General features: G+C 53.0%; 1 protein-coding gene across 1 annotated transcript in view; it reads right to left on the reverse strand.

Moving 5' to 3' along the window:
• Window positions 1-1829: 1829 nt before the first annotated feature.
• LOC119848825 (serine/threonine-protein kinase 10-like) overlaps window positions 1830-17199 on the reverse strand; it is a 44161-nt gene continuing 28791 nt past the window's right edge. The window contains exons 11-18 of the mRNA XM_038385104.2: window positions 16315-16438; window positions 15218-15397; window positions 13745-13874; window positions 6102-6226; window positions 5296-5481; window positions 3719-3844; window positions 3224-3337; window positions 1830-2601 (exon numbers count right to left, since the gene is read on the reverse strand). Of these exons, the coding sequence (XP_038241032.1) occupies window positions 2497-2601; window positions 3224-3337; window positions 3719-3844; window positions 5296-5481; window positions 6102-6226; window positions 13745-13874; window positions 15218-15397; window positions 16315-16438 (1090 nt within the window). The 3' untranslated portion in view covers window positions 1830-2496. The remainder of the gene's footprint in view (window positions 2602-3223; window positions 3338-3718; window positions 3845-5295; window positions 5482-6101; window positions 6227-13744; window positions 13875-15217; window positions 15398-16314; window positions 16439-17199) is intronic.

A 17199-nucleotide genomic window follows, 5' to 3' on the forward strand; every position in this document is an offset into this window, starting at 1 on the left:
GCTGGCTGCTTCTGGGGTACAGCGTGGTGCCAGGACAGGTAGGGACTAGCCTGCCTTAGCCCCACTAACCGGACTTTTAACGGCCCGGTCGGTGGTGCTGCTCATAGCTGCTAGGGTCCCTTTTCGACTGGATGGACCGGTCAAAAACCGCATGCTTGGCAACCCTACAATCAGCTTCAATTCTCTTCCCCAGCTTTGCAGTAGCTGTGGCCATGAGTAGCAGCAGTCAGTAGCCTTTAAGCAAGTGGAATTCAGTACAAGGAGCCACACCAGCTCCAGCTGATGCAGAACACGTTGTATGGATTGTAATAGGACTATTGCAGATTGTGGGAGGAGCTGGGGCTCTTTCATTGCACCTTAAACTACTCTGAAACCTGTCATTAAACTCTTTAGTTGCTGATGTACTTTTGGAAATGTTACCCCTCGTCTTTGATATTTCAAAGGCAGCCTGGCAAGGTCATTAGGAAAACTTACGGATCAAGGCACAAACGAAGGAAAATTCTTACTCCCCCCCCCCCCCCAGCTGCTTTAATGTCACACTTTTCTTTGGCATGTATTGGGAGAAAAGTTTGCCTGAGTAACCCGTGTACCTTCTGTGGTCAGACGTCACTGGTATGGTGCTCTGCTCTGTCCAGTGTTGATAAGTCGGCTGTGTGTATGTGTTCCTTCTGTGTGCTGCCCCGGCTCTGCGTGAATCGCTGGCACAGCAAACCCCAAGAGAACCCCCAATGACCACAAACTCCGATAAGGTATGAAGACACTCGGCCAGGTTTATTGCTAAATGAAACACAGTCTCTAGCTCCCCAGATCAGATGTCTACAGTTCTGCTAGGACATATGTGCTCCCTGACAATGGACCGGCTCGCTCAGTGACGCTCCACTGCCTCCTCAGCCAGACAAAGACAACCCCTCAAAGGTCCATTTTTATACACGGGTACAAACAAGTTACACCTCACTCCTGACATATTGAGGTACCACCCCTTTATGCATCAAGGTGCCACCTATCGCCTTGCACATGTTGGTTCGAGCAAAGCAACCCCATCTATCATATTATCCCTTTGACCCTGTCTTTAGGGTGGGTCCGCATGTTCCTCGTTATCTGAGTGGAATGTGCTTGTGCTGGAGTGTTCTGGTACCAGCCTGGCAAGTGTTGACATCACTTGGGCCGAGTACCTTTTAGGTATGTGTGTTTCTGCAGCATCAGCCCTCTTCTTGCCAGATCCTGTGAGCAGGGCCTGACTCTTCTCTCATAGCTTTTTGTTTTATATCAGCAAAGCCTTGACCATTACTTTGGCTCAGGCCTTAGGCCTCATGCCAGGCCTCTTGATACAAGGACTTGTGTTTCAGGACCTCATCTTCCTGCACCTTCTTCATCAGCTGGGGGAAACGCACCAGCCACGCCTTGGCGAACCAGTGTCATGACAGCTGCTTTGCCAAAACCCACAGTCTCTCTTCTCAAACCAGTGCAAAACCAGGTTTCTCCTTAAATTAGGGACAGGCAAGGTTTGGAGTTGGGGGTTTGGTTTTACTCCCCATTAAAAAAAAAAGTGGTGGAGTTTTGGTTCAGCACCCTAGCTTATTAAGTTAGCCCCTCATCGGTGCCCCCTACAATTCTCCTGTACATTAACGTGCCTAAGTGCCGGTGGCCAGATTTCAGAGCACTAATAAACCCACTTGTGGTCAATGGACTGCACAGCCACTCAGCACCTTGAATTAGAAACGGCAGGTACAGGGCTCCTCTTGCCGGGCTGCTCCAAGGCCTGGCTTTGTCATCATAGGTTTCAGTAAGGCAGACTGTGGGCCAAATCCGGACCGCCAGATGCTTTGGAACAGACCCTGAAATCTTATTTACTTATCATTATTGTTGAGCTTTTTAAATTATTTTTTTCTGGAGTCTGGACCTTGATACCTTCACCAAGAAATGGGGATGTTGAGAGAAAATAATGGAACTGCCCCTGCCATAAGCTACAACCGCCCCACTCCCAGCACTGAGGGCATGAGGATTTCAGTCTCGCAGCTTAGGGAGCAGAATGCAGTCAGCTGGGTGAGGGGTTAGGCTAGTGCTGAATCTTCCCCTCCAGCGGACCATATTAACTGTTTGTCCCATATCCCTACAGGCTCTGTGTCCAACTGTCTGAGATGCACTTGTCTTCTCCTCTGCCCACCACTACATGCCATGTGTATCTGCTTGTCTTGACCTCCTTACTGCAGCGCTCTAGGATTGTGGATCACCCTTGCAGTGTCTCGCTGCAGCGAGCAGCCCAGCCAGAGCCGTTTCTGCTGCAGGGCTCCTTGACTCTGTCACAGGTGTGGCCTTTCTGGTTGAACTGCACCTTGATCAAACCCCCTGAATACAGATACAGGAGGGATTTTCTCCTGCCTGCTCTCAGGCACCTTCTCTGCTCCGGCTCTCTGGGGCCGAGCTGTTCTGCAGGTCATGGGGAGAAGGAGCCTAGGACCCGTGCTGGCCATCCCCGCTGGGATCCTATGCGGGCTGTCAGGAAGGGAAGTGGAAGAACCGGGATATCCTGCTGCCTGATTCGCTGCCATGGTGTAGCCCCTTCTGCAGTGGGTTCAAGTGAGCCAGCTCCTCCTCAAGCATCTAGAGCAGACATGGAACAAAGCGTTTTGGGTTATAGGCAGCGCAGTTTGGATCTTCTGGGCAGGCACTGGGAGTTGCACCACTGGGACCCCTGTGGCCACTGCCCAGTGAAGCTGGTTGGGCCCTGTCTTACAGCAAAGGCCCTTTCCCTGCCCTAGCAGGGACATTCTGGGTTCAAAGCAGCAGTTGGTAGATAAACAGGGGAGTCTCCACAACCGCCAGCTAAGGCTGGGCTGGGCCTGGCGCCGGGGTGCCTGAAGCCAGGAGAGGAGAATACTGCTGTAAGCAGGTGTCATTCAAGGGTTCGATTGTGTCGAAGCTAGTGGGAACGTGTTGTGTGTGAAAGAGGGAGCAGGCTCGAGAGCTCTGCTGAGGTACTGTCATGATCTCTGCAGCATCGAAGCAGCTCCCAGGCACCAGCCCCTGCCTGGCAGCTCGGGGTCTGTCCCCCCGCAGTACAGCTGGAGACGCTGTGGCACAGCACGGGGAAGGACCTTGAGTGAGGGTCTGTGGCACAGCTGGGCCTAGAACCCAACCCCCTTTGCAGGGGTGTTCGGGGCCGCTGCCAGCCCCGGTGATCCGATGGCCCCAGCGCAGGCTGGAGGCGCTCGGTGAGGCTCACTTCTTTGCGGGTAACAAGCCGCTGTTTCCACTCGCTCAGCTCCAGGGTGTGTTCGTCGTCCAGCCCCTTCAGCTGCTTCTTCTCCTGTTCGACCAGCAGACGGAGCTTCTCGGTCTGGGAGACAGGCAAGGTGAGAGCAATTACATATCATGAACGCGGGCAACGAGCGGAGACTGGCAGTGACTAGGAAGGGCCCTGCCAGGCTCTGGGATCATGCCACTGACACAGATCGAATCCACGCCAGGCCCCGGGGCCCTTGGCACAGCCACCAGGCCTGCAAACGCTGACAGGCAAGTGATGCCGGCACCTGCAAGGGCCAGCTGGACGGTCCCCCTTCAGAGGTGGCTGCAGGGCAGTGCTCTGTCCCACATCAGCCATCTGGGCTGGGGGACGGGCTGGGGGGAAGAGCCCCCCACACACACGCCCACCCCCCCGCCTCCGGTGAAGGGGGACGGGAGCCGGACGGCGAGCTGCCCGGACGCTGCTCGAACTCACCTGCAGCTGCTCCAGCTCGCTCAGGTTCTCAGCCAGATGCTGCTGCAAGTCCTGCAGCTGCTCCTTGTAGTGCTGCTGGTGTAGCTGCACCTCGGCCCGCTGGCGCCCCTCCTCCTGCTGCAGGAACTGCGGGGAGCAGGCCGGCACCCTGCGTTACACTCCGCTCCCGGCAAGGGCTGGGGGAGCCACTGCGCGTTCTGCCTGCCTGAGCCATGGGGCCGGCCTGGGCCCTTCCTGCCAGCTTCTATATCCCTTGCCCTGCTCAGCACAGCCCTCGGCTCCCAGGAGCAATGGGGAGAGGTCAGCTTGACTGACAGACGGGCAGGCTAACGAGGGAGTCAGGAGGCCGGGGGGGGCCGTCCTATGTGTGAGCGGGAATGGCCCGGAACAGAGTGGGGCCGAGCTAAGGAGAGAGCAGGGGCCAAGCTGAGCTGGGGAGCAGGGCTGGGCCATCCAGAGAAGCAGCCCAGGGAGCAGGTCAGTGCTGGGAGCAGAGCTGCAGTGCCCAGAGGGGCCAGAAAAGGCAGCCCAGGGGGCTGCGGCTGGAGCCGTCCGGAGCCGGGTGCAGTGAGCAGCTGGACAGAGAGAGGGCAGCCAGCCCAGAACAGGGAGACGCCCCCGGCCCAGAGGCCCTGCAGGCTGGACAGGTAACCCTGACGGGGCGGGGGCAACGGGTCCTGCCACCGAGAGCCTGAGAGCGTGTGGCCACCGCCAGAGCGAGTGTCCGACCCGCAGCCTCCCTGCAGCACAGCCAGGGCCTGGGACATGGGAGGAACAGACTGAACTGCCCTGACATCCCAGAGAGGCTGGTGGTGACGTCCCCGGGCCACAGAGTGGGGTGACGGGTTTTCCTTTAGCCTTTCCCAGTTTTCCCTTATTTTTAAATTGGTTGCTGTTTAGTAAATCGTATTTGCTTTGAACCGTATGTAACGATCAGTGCAGAGAGAGCACCCCGGAGTGGGGACACCCTAGCCCCTGCCCTAAGTGACCACGACCAGGTTGGGGGGTCGACCCCAGGAATCCTGGGCCCAGCCTTGTTGGGGTTACGAGGACTCTGCCCCACAGGAGAGTGGGAGGGGAGCCCTGGGTAAAGGGAGTGGGACTGAGGACTCAGATCCTTTCGCGAGCCAGGAAAGATCCCCCCGCTAGCGGGATCCTTCCCGCGCTTACATGCCGCTGGCCAGATGCGGCATCCCCCTGCAGGAGGCCCGAGGCCCAGCTGGCAGCCTCAGCGAGGCCATTCAGAGCGGGACCGGGAGGCAGGTGGAGCTCCAGGAGCCCGCTCGGCCCCGGGCCCCCATGTGCTGGGGGGTTCAGGGGCAGGCCAGCTGCTGGTGACTCCATCACATGGACTCTCTCGTCCCGTCCCCCCCGGCAGAGGGGACGTACTCCAGCCACAGGGTCACTCGGCTCTGGGTCAGGGGCTCTGTCCCTGGGCCCACAGCCAAGAAGGCATCGTCCCCAGGGCCCGGCTGACGCGGGCTCTGTGCTGGGGGCAGCCTTGGGCCACCCTGGGGCCCTGCCGCCCGCTCTGGAGAAGGCGCTTGGTGGGAGTGGGGCCTGCTGGGGGTCGGTACCTGCTTGGTCCTGTCCTTCTGCTCAGCGCCTGTCACCTCCTGGATCTTCAGACTCTCCTTGAACAGGGCGAGGCGGAGCTTGGCGTCCCCGCGCTGGGTTTTCAGCAGCTGCGCGTGCTGCTGCGCCTGCTGGTTCCTCAGCTCGTCCAGCAGCAGGAGGTGGAAGCGGCTCATCCGCTCGGTTTCCTGGCGGGGAGGCGGGCGCAAGCCTCAGGGGCCGGCCACCGGGATGGGACAGGCCCGGGTGCTTCGAAAGTGACCCTGAGCCTGCGCATCACTTCCTCCTGCTTGCCGCCTTCGCGTGGCACCAGCCTCTGTTAGACCCGGCCCCACGCAGGGGGGCGGCAGAATTCTCCCCTCCGGGCTCCCCCTCTGCCAGGCCTGGATGGGGGGCGGCCTGCTGGAGCTATGCTGAGGGGCGAGCCTGGCTGCCCGGCTCCCTCCTGCCCCACCACCGGCCCCTCTTTCAGCCCTAGCCAGGAGCCCAGCCTGGGTTGGGACCGGAGCCCTGGAGGAGGGGGAGGGCAGGGGCAGGGCAGCCGAGGGAGGAGGCTGGGTGGGGAGGGAGAGCGCGGCTCCGGGGCTGAGCATGCTGCCTGCGTCCCACTGGCCCAGGTGGCTCCAGTCCTTCCCCGTTGCTACTGGCCTCACCTGCATCCCACCAGTCCAGCCTCCATTGGTCCCATGGCCCCCGCCCGGTTCCGCTGCAGCGCTGACGGGTGCCCCGAGGCCTCGCCCGACCTCAGATACCGTGGAGGGGGCCGTGTTGGTGCTGCCGACCACACAGCAGCCAGCCCCGCACTCACCTTCTCGTGCCGTTTGCTCAGCTGCTGTTGCTGGAGCGAGTACTGCTCCTTCACCTGCTGCTTGAAGAGATGATACTTCTCCTGCAGGTGGCCTTGCTCCACGCTCCACACCACGGCCTCCCGGGCTGGGGAGGGCAGAGACGTGCGCTCAGCTCCCTGGTCTCGTCCCTTCTTTCGGCAGACTCCCGCCTAGCCCTCATCCCCTACCGAGCCCGCGGCAGTCCCCTGGCCCTCCCTCAGTGGCAGGCATGTCTGGGGGGGGTTTTGCTCTGGGCAGCGAATAGCCACACGACTCCCAGGTGTAGCTAAATCCCCAGTGCCATACAGCCCTGCTACCCCTTCTCCCTCTACACCAGCGTGAAGATGAGGGTTTTAAATACACTAGGATGGGGTGGGCAAATTTTTTGGCCCGAGGGCCACATCTGGGTGGGGAAATTGCATGCAGGGCCATGACCGTAGGGCTGGGGAAGGGGGTTGGGATGTGGAAGGGAGTGCGGGGTGCAGGAGGGGTGCAGTGTGCAGGAAGGGGCTCAGGGCAGAGGGTTGAGGTGCAGGAGGGGGTGTGGTGTGCAGGAAGGGGCACAGGGCAGGAGGTTGGGTGCGGCAGGGGGCTCAGGGCAGTGGGTTGGGATGCAGGGAGTAGTTCAGGGTGCAGGCTCCGCCTGGTGCCGCTTACCTTGAGCAGCTCTGGGATGCCAGCAGCACTCAGCGGGGCTAAGGCAGGCTCCCTGCCTGCCCTGGCCCCGTGCCATTCCCAGAAGTGGCTCCTGGGGGTGGGGTGGGGTGTAGCAGGCAGCTCCACTGTGTGTTGCCCTCGCCTGTGGGTACCACCCCCGAAGCTCCCATTGGCTGTGGTTCCCTGTTCCCAGCCAATGGGATCTGCAGGGGGCAGCACCCAGAGCCCTCTGCCCCCCTCCACTCCCCCCAAGGGCCGCAGGGACGTGGTGCCGGCCACAGGAAGCCTGCCTTAGCCCTACTGCACCACGGGGCTGGCAATCCCCCGGGCTGGATTGAAGCCCTCACGGGCCGGATCCGGCCCGTGGGTGGTAGTTTGCCCTCCCCTAGGCTAGGAGCAAGGAAAAGATGAAGGAAAGTACAAGTCCTCCTCTTAGTGGGGAAGGAGAGCTAATCAGTGATGACAGCAAGGAAGCTGAGGTGTGTAATGCTTCAGTAAAAAGTTTAACAGTGACCAGCTACTCAATAATGTTAATTACTAACAACCAGGGGGAAGGAATTCAAGTCAAACTAGGGAAAGAACAGGTTAAAGAATAGTTAGATAAGTTAGATGTATTCAAGTTTGCAGGGCCTGATGAAATTAAGGAACTAGCTGAAGCAACCTCGGAACCACTAGTAATTCTCTTCAAGAATGCAGGGAAGTCGGGGTGAGGTCCTAGAAGACTGGAGAGAGGCAAACACCGGAAAGGAGAACAAAAAAGTCCCCAAGGAAGTATAGACCACTCAGCCTAAATTTGAAACCTGGAAAGATACTGGAACACATTATTAATCAGTTTGTAAGCACCTGGAGGATAAGTGGGTTCTACGGAATAGCCAGCATGGATTTGTCAAGAGCAAATCATTCCAAACCACTTAATTCCCTTCTTGGACAGGCTACGGGCCTAATGGATGGGGGAAGCAGGAGACATGAGGTATTTTGGGTTTAGTCAGGCTTTTGACACAGTCCCACATGATTCAGAGTAGCAGCCGTGTTAGTCTGTATTCGCAAAAAGAAAAGGAGTACCGGTGGCACCTTAGAGACTAACAAATTTATTAGAGCATAAGCTTTCGTGAGCTACAGCTCACTTCATCGGATGCATCTAATAAATTTGTTAGTCTCTAAGGTGCCACCGGTACTCCTTTTCTTTTTAGTCCCACATGATAGTCTCATAAACAAATGAGGGCAATGTGATCTAGATGAAATTACTATAATGTGGGTGCAAAACTGTACTCAAAGAGTAGGTATCCAACTGGGAAGGTGTGGTGTGCTTGCTGCTTGACTGAAATATACGGTGTGGTCTGTTAGTTTTGGGGACCATGTGCTGAGCCTAGTGGCCTGCTAGGCAAGCCTGAAAGCTTCTTAACGAGGCTTTGATCCCTAAGCCTGTTAGCACCCATCAACCCTTAACTAGGGGACAGGGCTACTCAGGAAGACATGGGGTTTAAAAAACTCACTCCTAAGTGACTCAAGGAACTAGCGACCAGGATTGGCTCACAGGGAAGTTTTGTGAGAGAGTTCTCCAGGTGAAGGAGGAGGGATTACGTGACCCTGGAGGTAAGTTTATTGTCTGTAGTGTGTGTATGTTTGTGTTTGTGGTGTGCTTGTTTTAGAGGGGGATTGTGAGGGGGAGCTAGATACACTTAGCATTCTTTAAACTTAAAACCACAACCACTCCCTGATAAAAACAAAACAATAACAAAGGAACACGCTTCAGGAGTCAAAAGAGAATGCAGACAGAAGTCCAGCAACAGAGCAGGGGCTACCCAGTTTATTGCACCCAATGCAGCATGTATGATTACCTGCCCTATAGGCAGAGGGTGTACGTGTGCATTCGGTGCAAGGAGCTCCTGGCCCTCAGAGACCTTGTACAGGCTTTGGAGATCAGAGTGGCTGAACTGGAGGGGCTAAGAGAGGTACATAGAAAAGACTTTCCGGGACACGGTAGAACGGTCCCACCCCTGGTCTGACAGCCTCTGTGCTGTTGAGGAGGATGAAAGTCTCAGGGAAAGAGAACATCCAACAGGAGCAGAGGGAAACAATCCCATAGTTGGGACCCTCTTTCCAGTTGATGATGTGGTCTCCTTTCGCATTGAGGATACCTCTCCAGGGGAGGGAACTCCAGTTATTAGGAAGAGACAAGTAATAGTTATGGGGGATTTGATCATTAGAAACACAGATAGCTGGGTTTGTGATGACTGAGAGAACCACATGGTTATTTGCCTGCCTGGTGTGAAGATTGCAGATCTCTCGAGACATCTGGATAGACTTATGTGTAGTGCTGGAGAGGAGCCAGTGTTTGTGGTACATGTAGGTACCGATGACATAGGGAAAGGTAGGAGAGAGGTCCTGGAGGCCAAATTCAGACTGCTAGGTAAGAGATTGAAGTTCAGGACCTCCATGGTACATTCTCCAAGATGCCCCCAGTTCCACGCACAGAGCCAATTAGACAGGCAAACTGCAGGGTCTCAATGCGTAGATGAGACGATGGTGTAGGGAGGAAGGGGTTAAATTTATTAGGAACTGGGGAAACTTTTGGGAAAGGGGGAACCTATACAGGAAGGATGGGCTCCACCTAAACCAAAATGGAACCAGATTGCTGGCACTTAACATTAAAAAGGTCCTAGAGCAGTTTGTAAACTGAGGGCTGGGGGAAAGCCGACAGGTGCGGAGGAGCACGTGGTTCGGACAGAGACATCCCTTAGGGGAGGGTCGATTAATGGAAAGTCTCTATATCCAAGTAAGGAGGAGAGGAAGGAAGATGATGAAATACAGGTAGGATCTGATGAGAAACAGTCAAATGAAAAAAAGTCCCGTTCAATTACATCATGTAATGGCAGACAGTTAAAAGTGACAAGTTTTAAAGTGCTTATATACAAATGCTAGAAGTCAAAATAATAAGATGGGTTAACTAGAGTGCCTTGTATTAAATGAGGATATTGATGTAATAGGCATCACAGAAACTTGGTGGAATGAGGATAATCAATGGGACACAGTAATACCAGGGTACAAAATCTATCAGAAGGACAGAACAGGTCGTGCTGGTGGGGGAGGGGCACTATATGTGACAGAAAGCGTAAAATCAAATGAAGTAAACATCTTAAATGAACCAAACTGTACCCTAGAATCTCCATGGATAGTAATTCCATACTTGAATAAGCAGAATATGGCGGTAGGGATATATTACTGACCACCTGACCAGGATGGTGAGAGTGACTGTGAAATGCTTAGGGAGATTAGAGAGGCTATAAAAATAAAAACTCAATAATAATGGGGGATTTCAACTATCCCCATACTGACTGGGTACATGTCACCTCAGGATGGGATGCAGAGAGAAAGTTTCTTGACACCTTAAATGACTGCTTCTTGGAGCAGCTGGTCCTGGAACCCACCAGAGGAGAGGCAATTCTTGATTTAGTCCTAAGGGGAGCACAGGATCTGATCCAAGAGATAAATATAGCTGGACCGCTTGGTAATAGTGACCATAATATAATTAAATTTAACATCCCTGTGGTGGGGAAAACCCCACGACAGTCCCATACTATAGCATTTAATTTCAGAAAGGGGAACTACACAAAAATGAGGAAGTTAGTTAAACAGAAATTAAAAGATACAGTACCAGAAGTAAAATCCCTGCAAGCTGCATGGAAACTTTTTAAAGACACCATAATAGAGGCTCAACTTAAATGTGTACCCCAAATAAAAAAACACAGTAAGAGAACCAAAAAAGCGACACTGTGGCTACACAACAGAGTAAAAGAAGCAGTGAGAGACAAAAAGGCATCCTTTAAAAAGTGGAAGTTAAATCCTAGTGAGGAAAATAGAAAGGAGCATAAACTCTGCCAAATGAAGTGTAAAAATATAATTAGGAAGGCCAAAAAAGAATTTGAAGAACAGCTAGCCGAAGACTCAGAAAGTAATAGCAAACATGTTAAAAGTCCATCAGAAGCAGGAAGCCTGCTAAACAACCAGTGGGGCCACCGGACGATCGAGATGCTAAAGGAGCACTCAAGGACAATAAGGCCATTGCGGAGGAACAAAATGAATACTTTGCATCAGTCCTCATGGCTGAGGATGTGACGGAGATTCCCAAACCTGAGCCATTCTTTTTAGGTGACAAATCTGAGGAACTGTCCCAGATTGAGGTGTCAGTAGAGGAGGTTTGGGAACAAATTGATAAACTAAACAGCAATAAGTCACCAGGACCAGATGGTATTCACTCGAGTTCTGAAGGAACTCAAATGTGAAATTGCAGAACTAATAACTGTAGTCTGTAACCTATCATTTAAATCAGATTCTGTACTAAATGACTGGAGGGTAGCTAATGTGACACCAATTTTTAAAAAGGGCTCCAGAGGTGATCCTGGCAATTACAGGCTGGTAAGTCTGACTACAGTACTGGGCAAACTGGTTGAAACGATAGTGAAGAACAAAATGGTCAGACACATAGATGAACATAATTTGTTGGGGAAGAGTCAACATGGTTTTAGTAAAGGGAAATCATGCCTCACCAATCTACTAGAATTCTTTGAGGGGGTCAACAAGCATGTGGACAAGGGGGAATCCAGTGGATATAGTGTACTTAGATTTTCAGAAAGCTTTTGACGAGGTCCCTCACCAAAGGCTCTTAAGCAAAGTGAGCTGTCATGGATAAGAGGGAAGGTCCTCTCATGGATTGGTAATTGATTAAAAGATAGTAAACGAAGGGTAGGAATAAATGGTCCGTTTTCAGAATGGAGAGAGGTAAACATCGGTGTCCCCCAGGGGTCTGTTCTGGCACCAGACCTATTCAACATATTCATAAATGATCTGGAAAAAGGGGTAAACAGTGAGATGGCAAAATTTGCAAATGATGCAAAATTTCTCAAGATAGTTGAAGCCCAGGTAGACTGAGAAGAGCTACAAAAGGATCTCTCAAAACTGGGTGACTGGGCAACAAAATGGCAGATGAAATTCAATGTAGATGCATGCAAAGTAATTCACATTGGAAAACATAAACCCAACTATACATATAAAATGTTGAGGTCTAAATTAGTTGTTACCACTCAAGAAAGAGATCTTGGAGTCATTGTGGATAGTTCTCTGAAAACATCCACTCAATGTGCAATGGCAGTCAAAAAAGCGAACAGAATGTTGTGAATCTTTAAGAAAGGGATAAATAATAAAACAGAAAATATCATATTGCCTCTATATAAATCCATGGTATGCCCACATCTGGAATACTCCGTTCAGATGTGGTCACCCCATCTCAAAAGAGATGTATTGGAATTGGAAAAGGTTCAGAAAAGGGCAACAAAAATGATTAGGGGGATGGAATGGCTTCCGTATGAGGAAAGATTAACAAGACTGGAACTTTTCAGCTTGGAAAAGAGGCGACTAAGGGGGGAATATGATTGAGGCCTATAAAATCATGACTGGTGTGGAGAAAGTAAATAAGGAAGTGTTATTTACTCCTTCTCATAATACACAAGAACTAGGGGTCACCAAATGAAATTAATAAGCAGCAGATTTAAAACAAACAGAAGGAAGTATTTTTCCACACAACACAGTCAACCTGTGGAACTCTTTGCCAGAGGATGTTGTGAAGGCCAAAACTATAACAGAGTTAAAAAAAGAACTAGATAAGTTCATGGCAGATAGGTCCATCAATGGCTATTAGCCAAGATGGACAGGGATGGGTCCCTAGCCTCTGTTTGCCAGAAGCTGGGAATGGGCAACAGGGGATGGATCACTTGATTATTGCCTGTTCTGTTTATCCCCTCTGGGGTATGTGGCATTGGCTGCTGTCGGAAGACAGGATACTGGGTTAGAAGGACCTTTGGTCTAACCCAGAATGGCCGTTCTTATGTATCTAGTGGGGTCCTGCAGGAGTCAGTCCTAGGTCCAGTGCTATTCAATATCTTCATTAATGACTTCATTAATGGAGAGGAACGTTTGCTTATAAAAATTGCAAATGAAACCAAGCTGGGAGGGGTCGCTGGCACTTTGGAGGACAGGATTAGAATTCAAAATGACCTTGACAAATTGGAGAATTGGTCTGAAATCAACAAGATGAAATTCAATACAGTCAAGGGCAAAATTCACAGAGGAAGAAAAATCAAATGCACACCTACAAAATGGGGACAAACTGGCTAGGCCGTCGTAGTGCTGAAAAGGATCTGGGGGGTTGTCGTGGATCAGAAACCCAATATAGGTCAACAATGATGTGAAAAAGGCTACTATCATTCTGGGGTGTATTAACAGGAGAATCATAGACTATCAGGGTTGGAAGGGACCTCAGGAGGTCATTTAGTCCAACCCCCTGCTCAAAGCAGGGCCAATCCCCAGTTTTTGCCCCAGATCCCTAAATGGCCCCCTCAAGGATTGAGCTCACAATCCTGGGTTTAGCAAGACAGTGCTCAAACCACTGAGTTATCCCTCCCCACTGAAACACAACCTCAGGGAGGGCTTGTCCGGGATATGAACCCGGGACCTCTCGTACCCTAAGCGAGAATCCTACTCGAGCATTGTATGTAAGACATGGAAGGTAACTGTCCCGCTCTGCTTGCCATTGGTGAGGCCTCAGCTGGAGTACTGTGTTCAATTTTGGGTGCTGCACTTCAGGAATAATGTGGGAAGCGGTGCAGGCCACAGGGATATGCTGGCCGCCACTTCCCGCAGCTCCCATTGGCCAGGAACAGCGAACTTCAGCTACTGGGAGCTGCGGGTGGCCTTGCCCGCGGACAGTCAACGTAAACAAAATGTCTTGCGGCCTGCCAGTGGATTACCCTGATGAGCCGCGTGCCGAAGGTTGCCAATCCCTGGTCTAGGTTTACTTGGTCCTGCCCCAACACAGGGGCCTGGACTTGATGACATCCCAAGGTCCCTTCCAACCAGACACTTCTCTGATCTCTGCAGCTCAGCCCTTATCCCTCCCAGACCTCAGCTCTACCTCTCCTGAGGCTGTGGATCTTGCTGACGCACTCCCACTCGATAGAGGTCACTTTCTTCTTGTGCTCCTGGACGACTTTCTGCAAGGCCAGGTTTAGGTCCTCCTGCTGCTGCTGCAGAAATCTCTGCTCCTGCCAGAGGGAAACATATGGGTCTGGCCTCAGAGCAGCCAGATTCTTAAAACTATCGCATCCCATTAACTCATCAGCCGGCTAGTGCAGATTCCCAAGCTCAGCTGCCATGGGGAGCTGCTGCCATGTGTCAGCTCCATCAGCTGGGACCTGTCATGGTCAGTGGCCTAGCTTCTAGGCTGCCCTGCCCCCGTTTATCAGCCTGCTTATCTCGAGTGCCTGGGGGTCAGTACCCATAGGGCTAGTGGGGCCATTCCTGCTCATTGGCTCTGACTGCCTGCATCAGCAGGGCAAGGAATTTCACACAGCAATTCCTGCCTCGAGCCCAGGGAGGGATGGTGTTCCACACGCTCCTTGCTAGCTGGCATCTAGATGTGGACATTGACTAAACATTAGAAGAAAGCCTGTTCGGCCGGAGGCCAGCTCAGGTTTACTGTTACGGTGTCTATGCAAAAAGAAAAGCAGTACTTGTGGCACCTTAGAGACTAACAAATTTATTAGAGCATAAGCTTTCGTGAGCTACAGCTCACTTCATCGAATGCATTTGGTGGGGGGAAAAAAAAAAGTGTCTATGCAATGGATCTCATGTCCTGAGGCTTGGGTTTTTCCACAGGCCCAAAGGGGCTGCAGTACCCGCCTTCCGCCTTATGGAAAATCCCAGCTTTGCAGCTAAACTAGAACAGTGCAGGCCTAGGCTGGGATCTCTGCCCTCTGGGCTCCAGTCATTATCAATCCTGCCTTCATGCTGGAACAGCAATACAAGGACCATCATGGGACCCAGAGGTACCCACAGCATGAAAGTAACCCCAGCGGTAGGTGCAGGGAAAGCTTGCCACCTGAGCTTAGATGTCATAGGCTCAGTGACCAGGATTCTTATAGTCCGGGAAAGGGATCCTTGGATCCTATTGGCTAAGCGAGGGGTGCATAGATGTGATTGGCTAAGTAGGAAGGATGCTTAGAATCTGAGCAGCAGGGTTCTTGAATGTCATTGCTTCAGAAAAAGACCCATAGTTCCCATTGGCTTAGGGGGAGGGGAAGGGGAAGGGGAGAAAGATGTCTAGGTCCCAGTGGCTCATTAGTATTTATTTAATTAAAAATATTAAAGAGGTCTCTATCCGTCTCCAAATCGGATTCTGGGGGGTCTATCACTTCCCTAGGTCCCCTAGGCTCGGGGGCAAGGATCCTGAGCTCCCATTGGCTTGGGCGAGGGGGAGGATCCCTAATTCCCATTGGCGAGGGGGAAGATTCCTAGTTCCCATTGGCTTGGGGTGGGGGTGAGATCAAGGTCCCACTGGCATGGGGGCAGTAGGTTCTGTGGGTCTGGGTCTCCGCACGTGGGGTACCTCTCTCCTGTTGCCCCTAAAGGCCGACAGCTTCTTGCCATAATCCTTCTGCTGCAGGGCTTTCAGCCGCTTGGCCTCATCGCGTAGCCTGGTGGTGAACTCGTGCTCCTGGCGCTCCCGGGCCTGCCGATGGTGCCGCTCCAGGTTCTCCACCTCGTGGTCATAATACTGCTTCTTAGTCTGTGCATGTGAAGAGCAGGAAGCTTACATGCCTGGTCCTCCCACTCACCGAATCAAATAATATAAGGGAAGATAAGAAGGGCCGAGCCCCAGACAGCGTCAGCCTCTCTACATTGCAGGGATTGCAGTTCCTAAGCTAGCACCTGGCCCCATTTCTGTGCTTCTGCCGCATGGCGTGTCCCTCAAGGAGCTGGGCAGCCACACAATGCTGGGGACACGAGCCAATGCATGTCTCCAGCAAGATGGTGAGCACTGCGCAGAGCACAGCCCTGTGCTGGCCAGCCCAACGTTTTTGGCAAAGGTGGGCGTTTGTCCCGTTTGCTCTTGACAACTGGATCAAACAAGATCAAACAGGACAAATGCCCACTTTTCTCAAAAACGTGGGGTGCAGAGGAATGTGCGGGGGGGAGGGTGATGCCAGCCCCACGCGGGGCAGGGGGAGGCAGGGCTCGGGCCGGGGGCAAGCAGGGCTCGAGCGAGAAGTGATGGCAGCCCCGTGCAGGGAGCGGGGGCAGGGTTCGGGCCAGCCCCACGCAGGGAGGGGGACTCAGGCGACCAGCAACACCGGCCCCGCATGGGGAGGGGGGCTTGGACGAGCAGCTCAGGCCAGGGGGCTTGGGCGAGTGGCTCAGCCTAGCCCTCCACCGGGGGCGGGGGGGAAGGTGGCCTTGGGTTAGCCCATGCGCTGCCCTGTTTTCCCTTTGGGAAATATGGTCACCCTAAGCATGTCCCATGTGGGGTCTGGAGCGGTGCTGGATTGGGAGCTGGGAACAGGATGGATCGAGGCCGGTGATGATTTTCAGTTCTCCAAAGTCTGAACTGCATACGATTATGCCATAGAGATGAGAGCAGTCGCACCCTGCACCGCTCGCAGGGCCCGAGCTGACAGCAGCTAAGGAAGGGCTGTGTGTGGTTACCGTCATTTCCTGCTCAATGTGGCGGAACATCTGCTCCCGCTGCTGATGGAGCTTCTGCTCCAGCTGGCTCTGGGCTCGCTGCTCTTCCTTCTGGAGGAGGCGGAGTTCATGCAGCTCCTGGCGCCTGGCGACAGGGAGACAGACCCACAGGAAGGGCAATGGTGGGGAGATGCACTGGCAAGCAATAAGCAACCTCCTGAAACTTCAGCCATTTTCAGAACCATACTTGACCCTGAATGGTTTTTATTTGTCTCCTCAGGTGAGACTGGCCCAGTTCTGGCTCTAGCCACAAGAGGATCACTGACAATTTCACAGGGAAGCCTGCTCTTGAGTTTTACCACAAGTCTGCAAACTCCACTGACGTCAATGGAGTGGTGCCACTAGAGAATCTAGCCCTGTGCAGATATAGAAATCCCCTGTGTTTGGAAGGTTTCCTGCTTCTTCCCACTGGAGCTGCAGATTGGCAGGGTGGCTGCCACCCTAAGTGTAAATGTGGCTATAGAAAAAGGTGTGAAACCTTTAGACCAAATTCATCCCTGAAGTAACACCAGTGTCTTCAGTAACTGGGATGCAATAACTGTGAACATGCATGAGGATTAGAGATGATCCTGCGCACACTCTCCTTTACTTATGATGAGCTACTGCCCATAACAACAAACAATGTCCTACATTTGTACAGAGACGTCCCTCCCAGACCCACTGCGCACTGTCTGCAGACGTCCCTCCCAGATCCACTGCGCGCTGTCTGCAGACGTCCCTCTGAGACCACACCCTAGCACACGCTGTTGCCAGATGGGGGTGCGTTAGTGGGAGGGATAGCTGAATGGTTTGAGTATTGGCTTGCTTAACCCAGGGTTGTGAGTTCAATCCTTGAGGGGGCCATTT

The sequence above is a fragment of the Dermochelys coriacea genome, chromosome 26 (genome assembly GCF_009764565.3).
Source record: "Dermochelys coriacea isolate rDerCor1 chromosome 26, rDerCor1.pri.v4, whole genome shotgun sequence".
Taxonomy (NCBI): Eukaryota; Metazoa; Chordata; order Testudines; family Dermochelyidae; genus Dermochelys; species Dermochelys coriacea.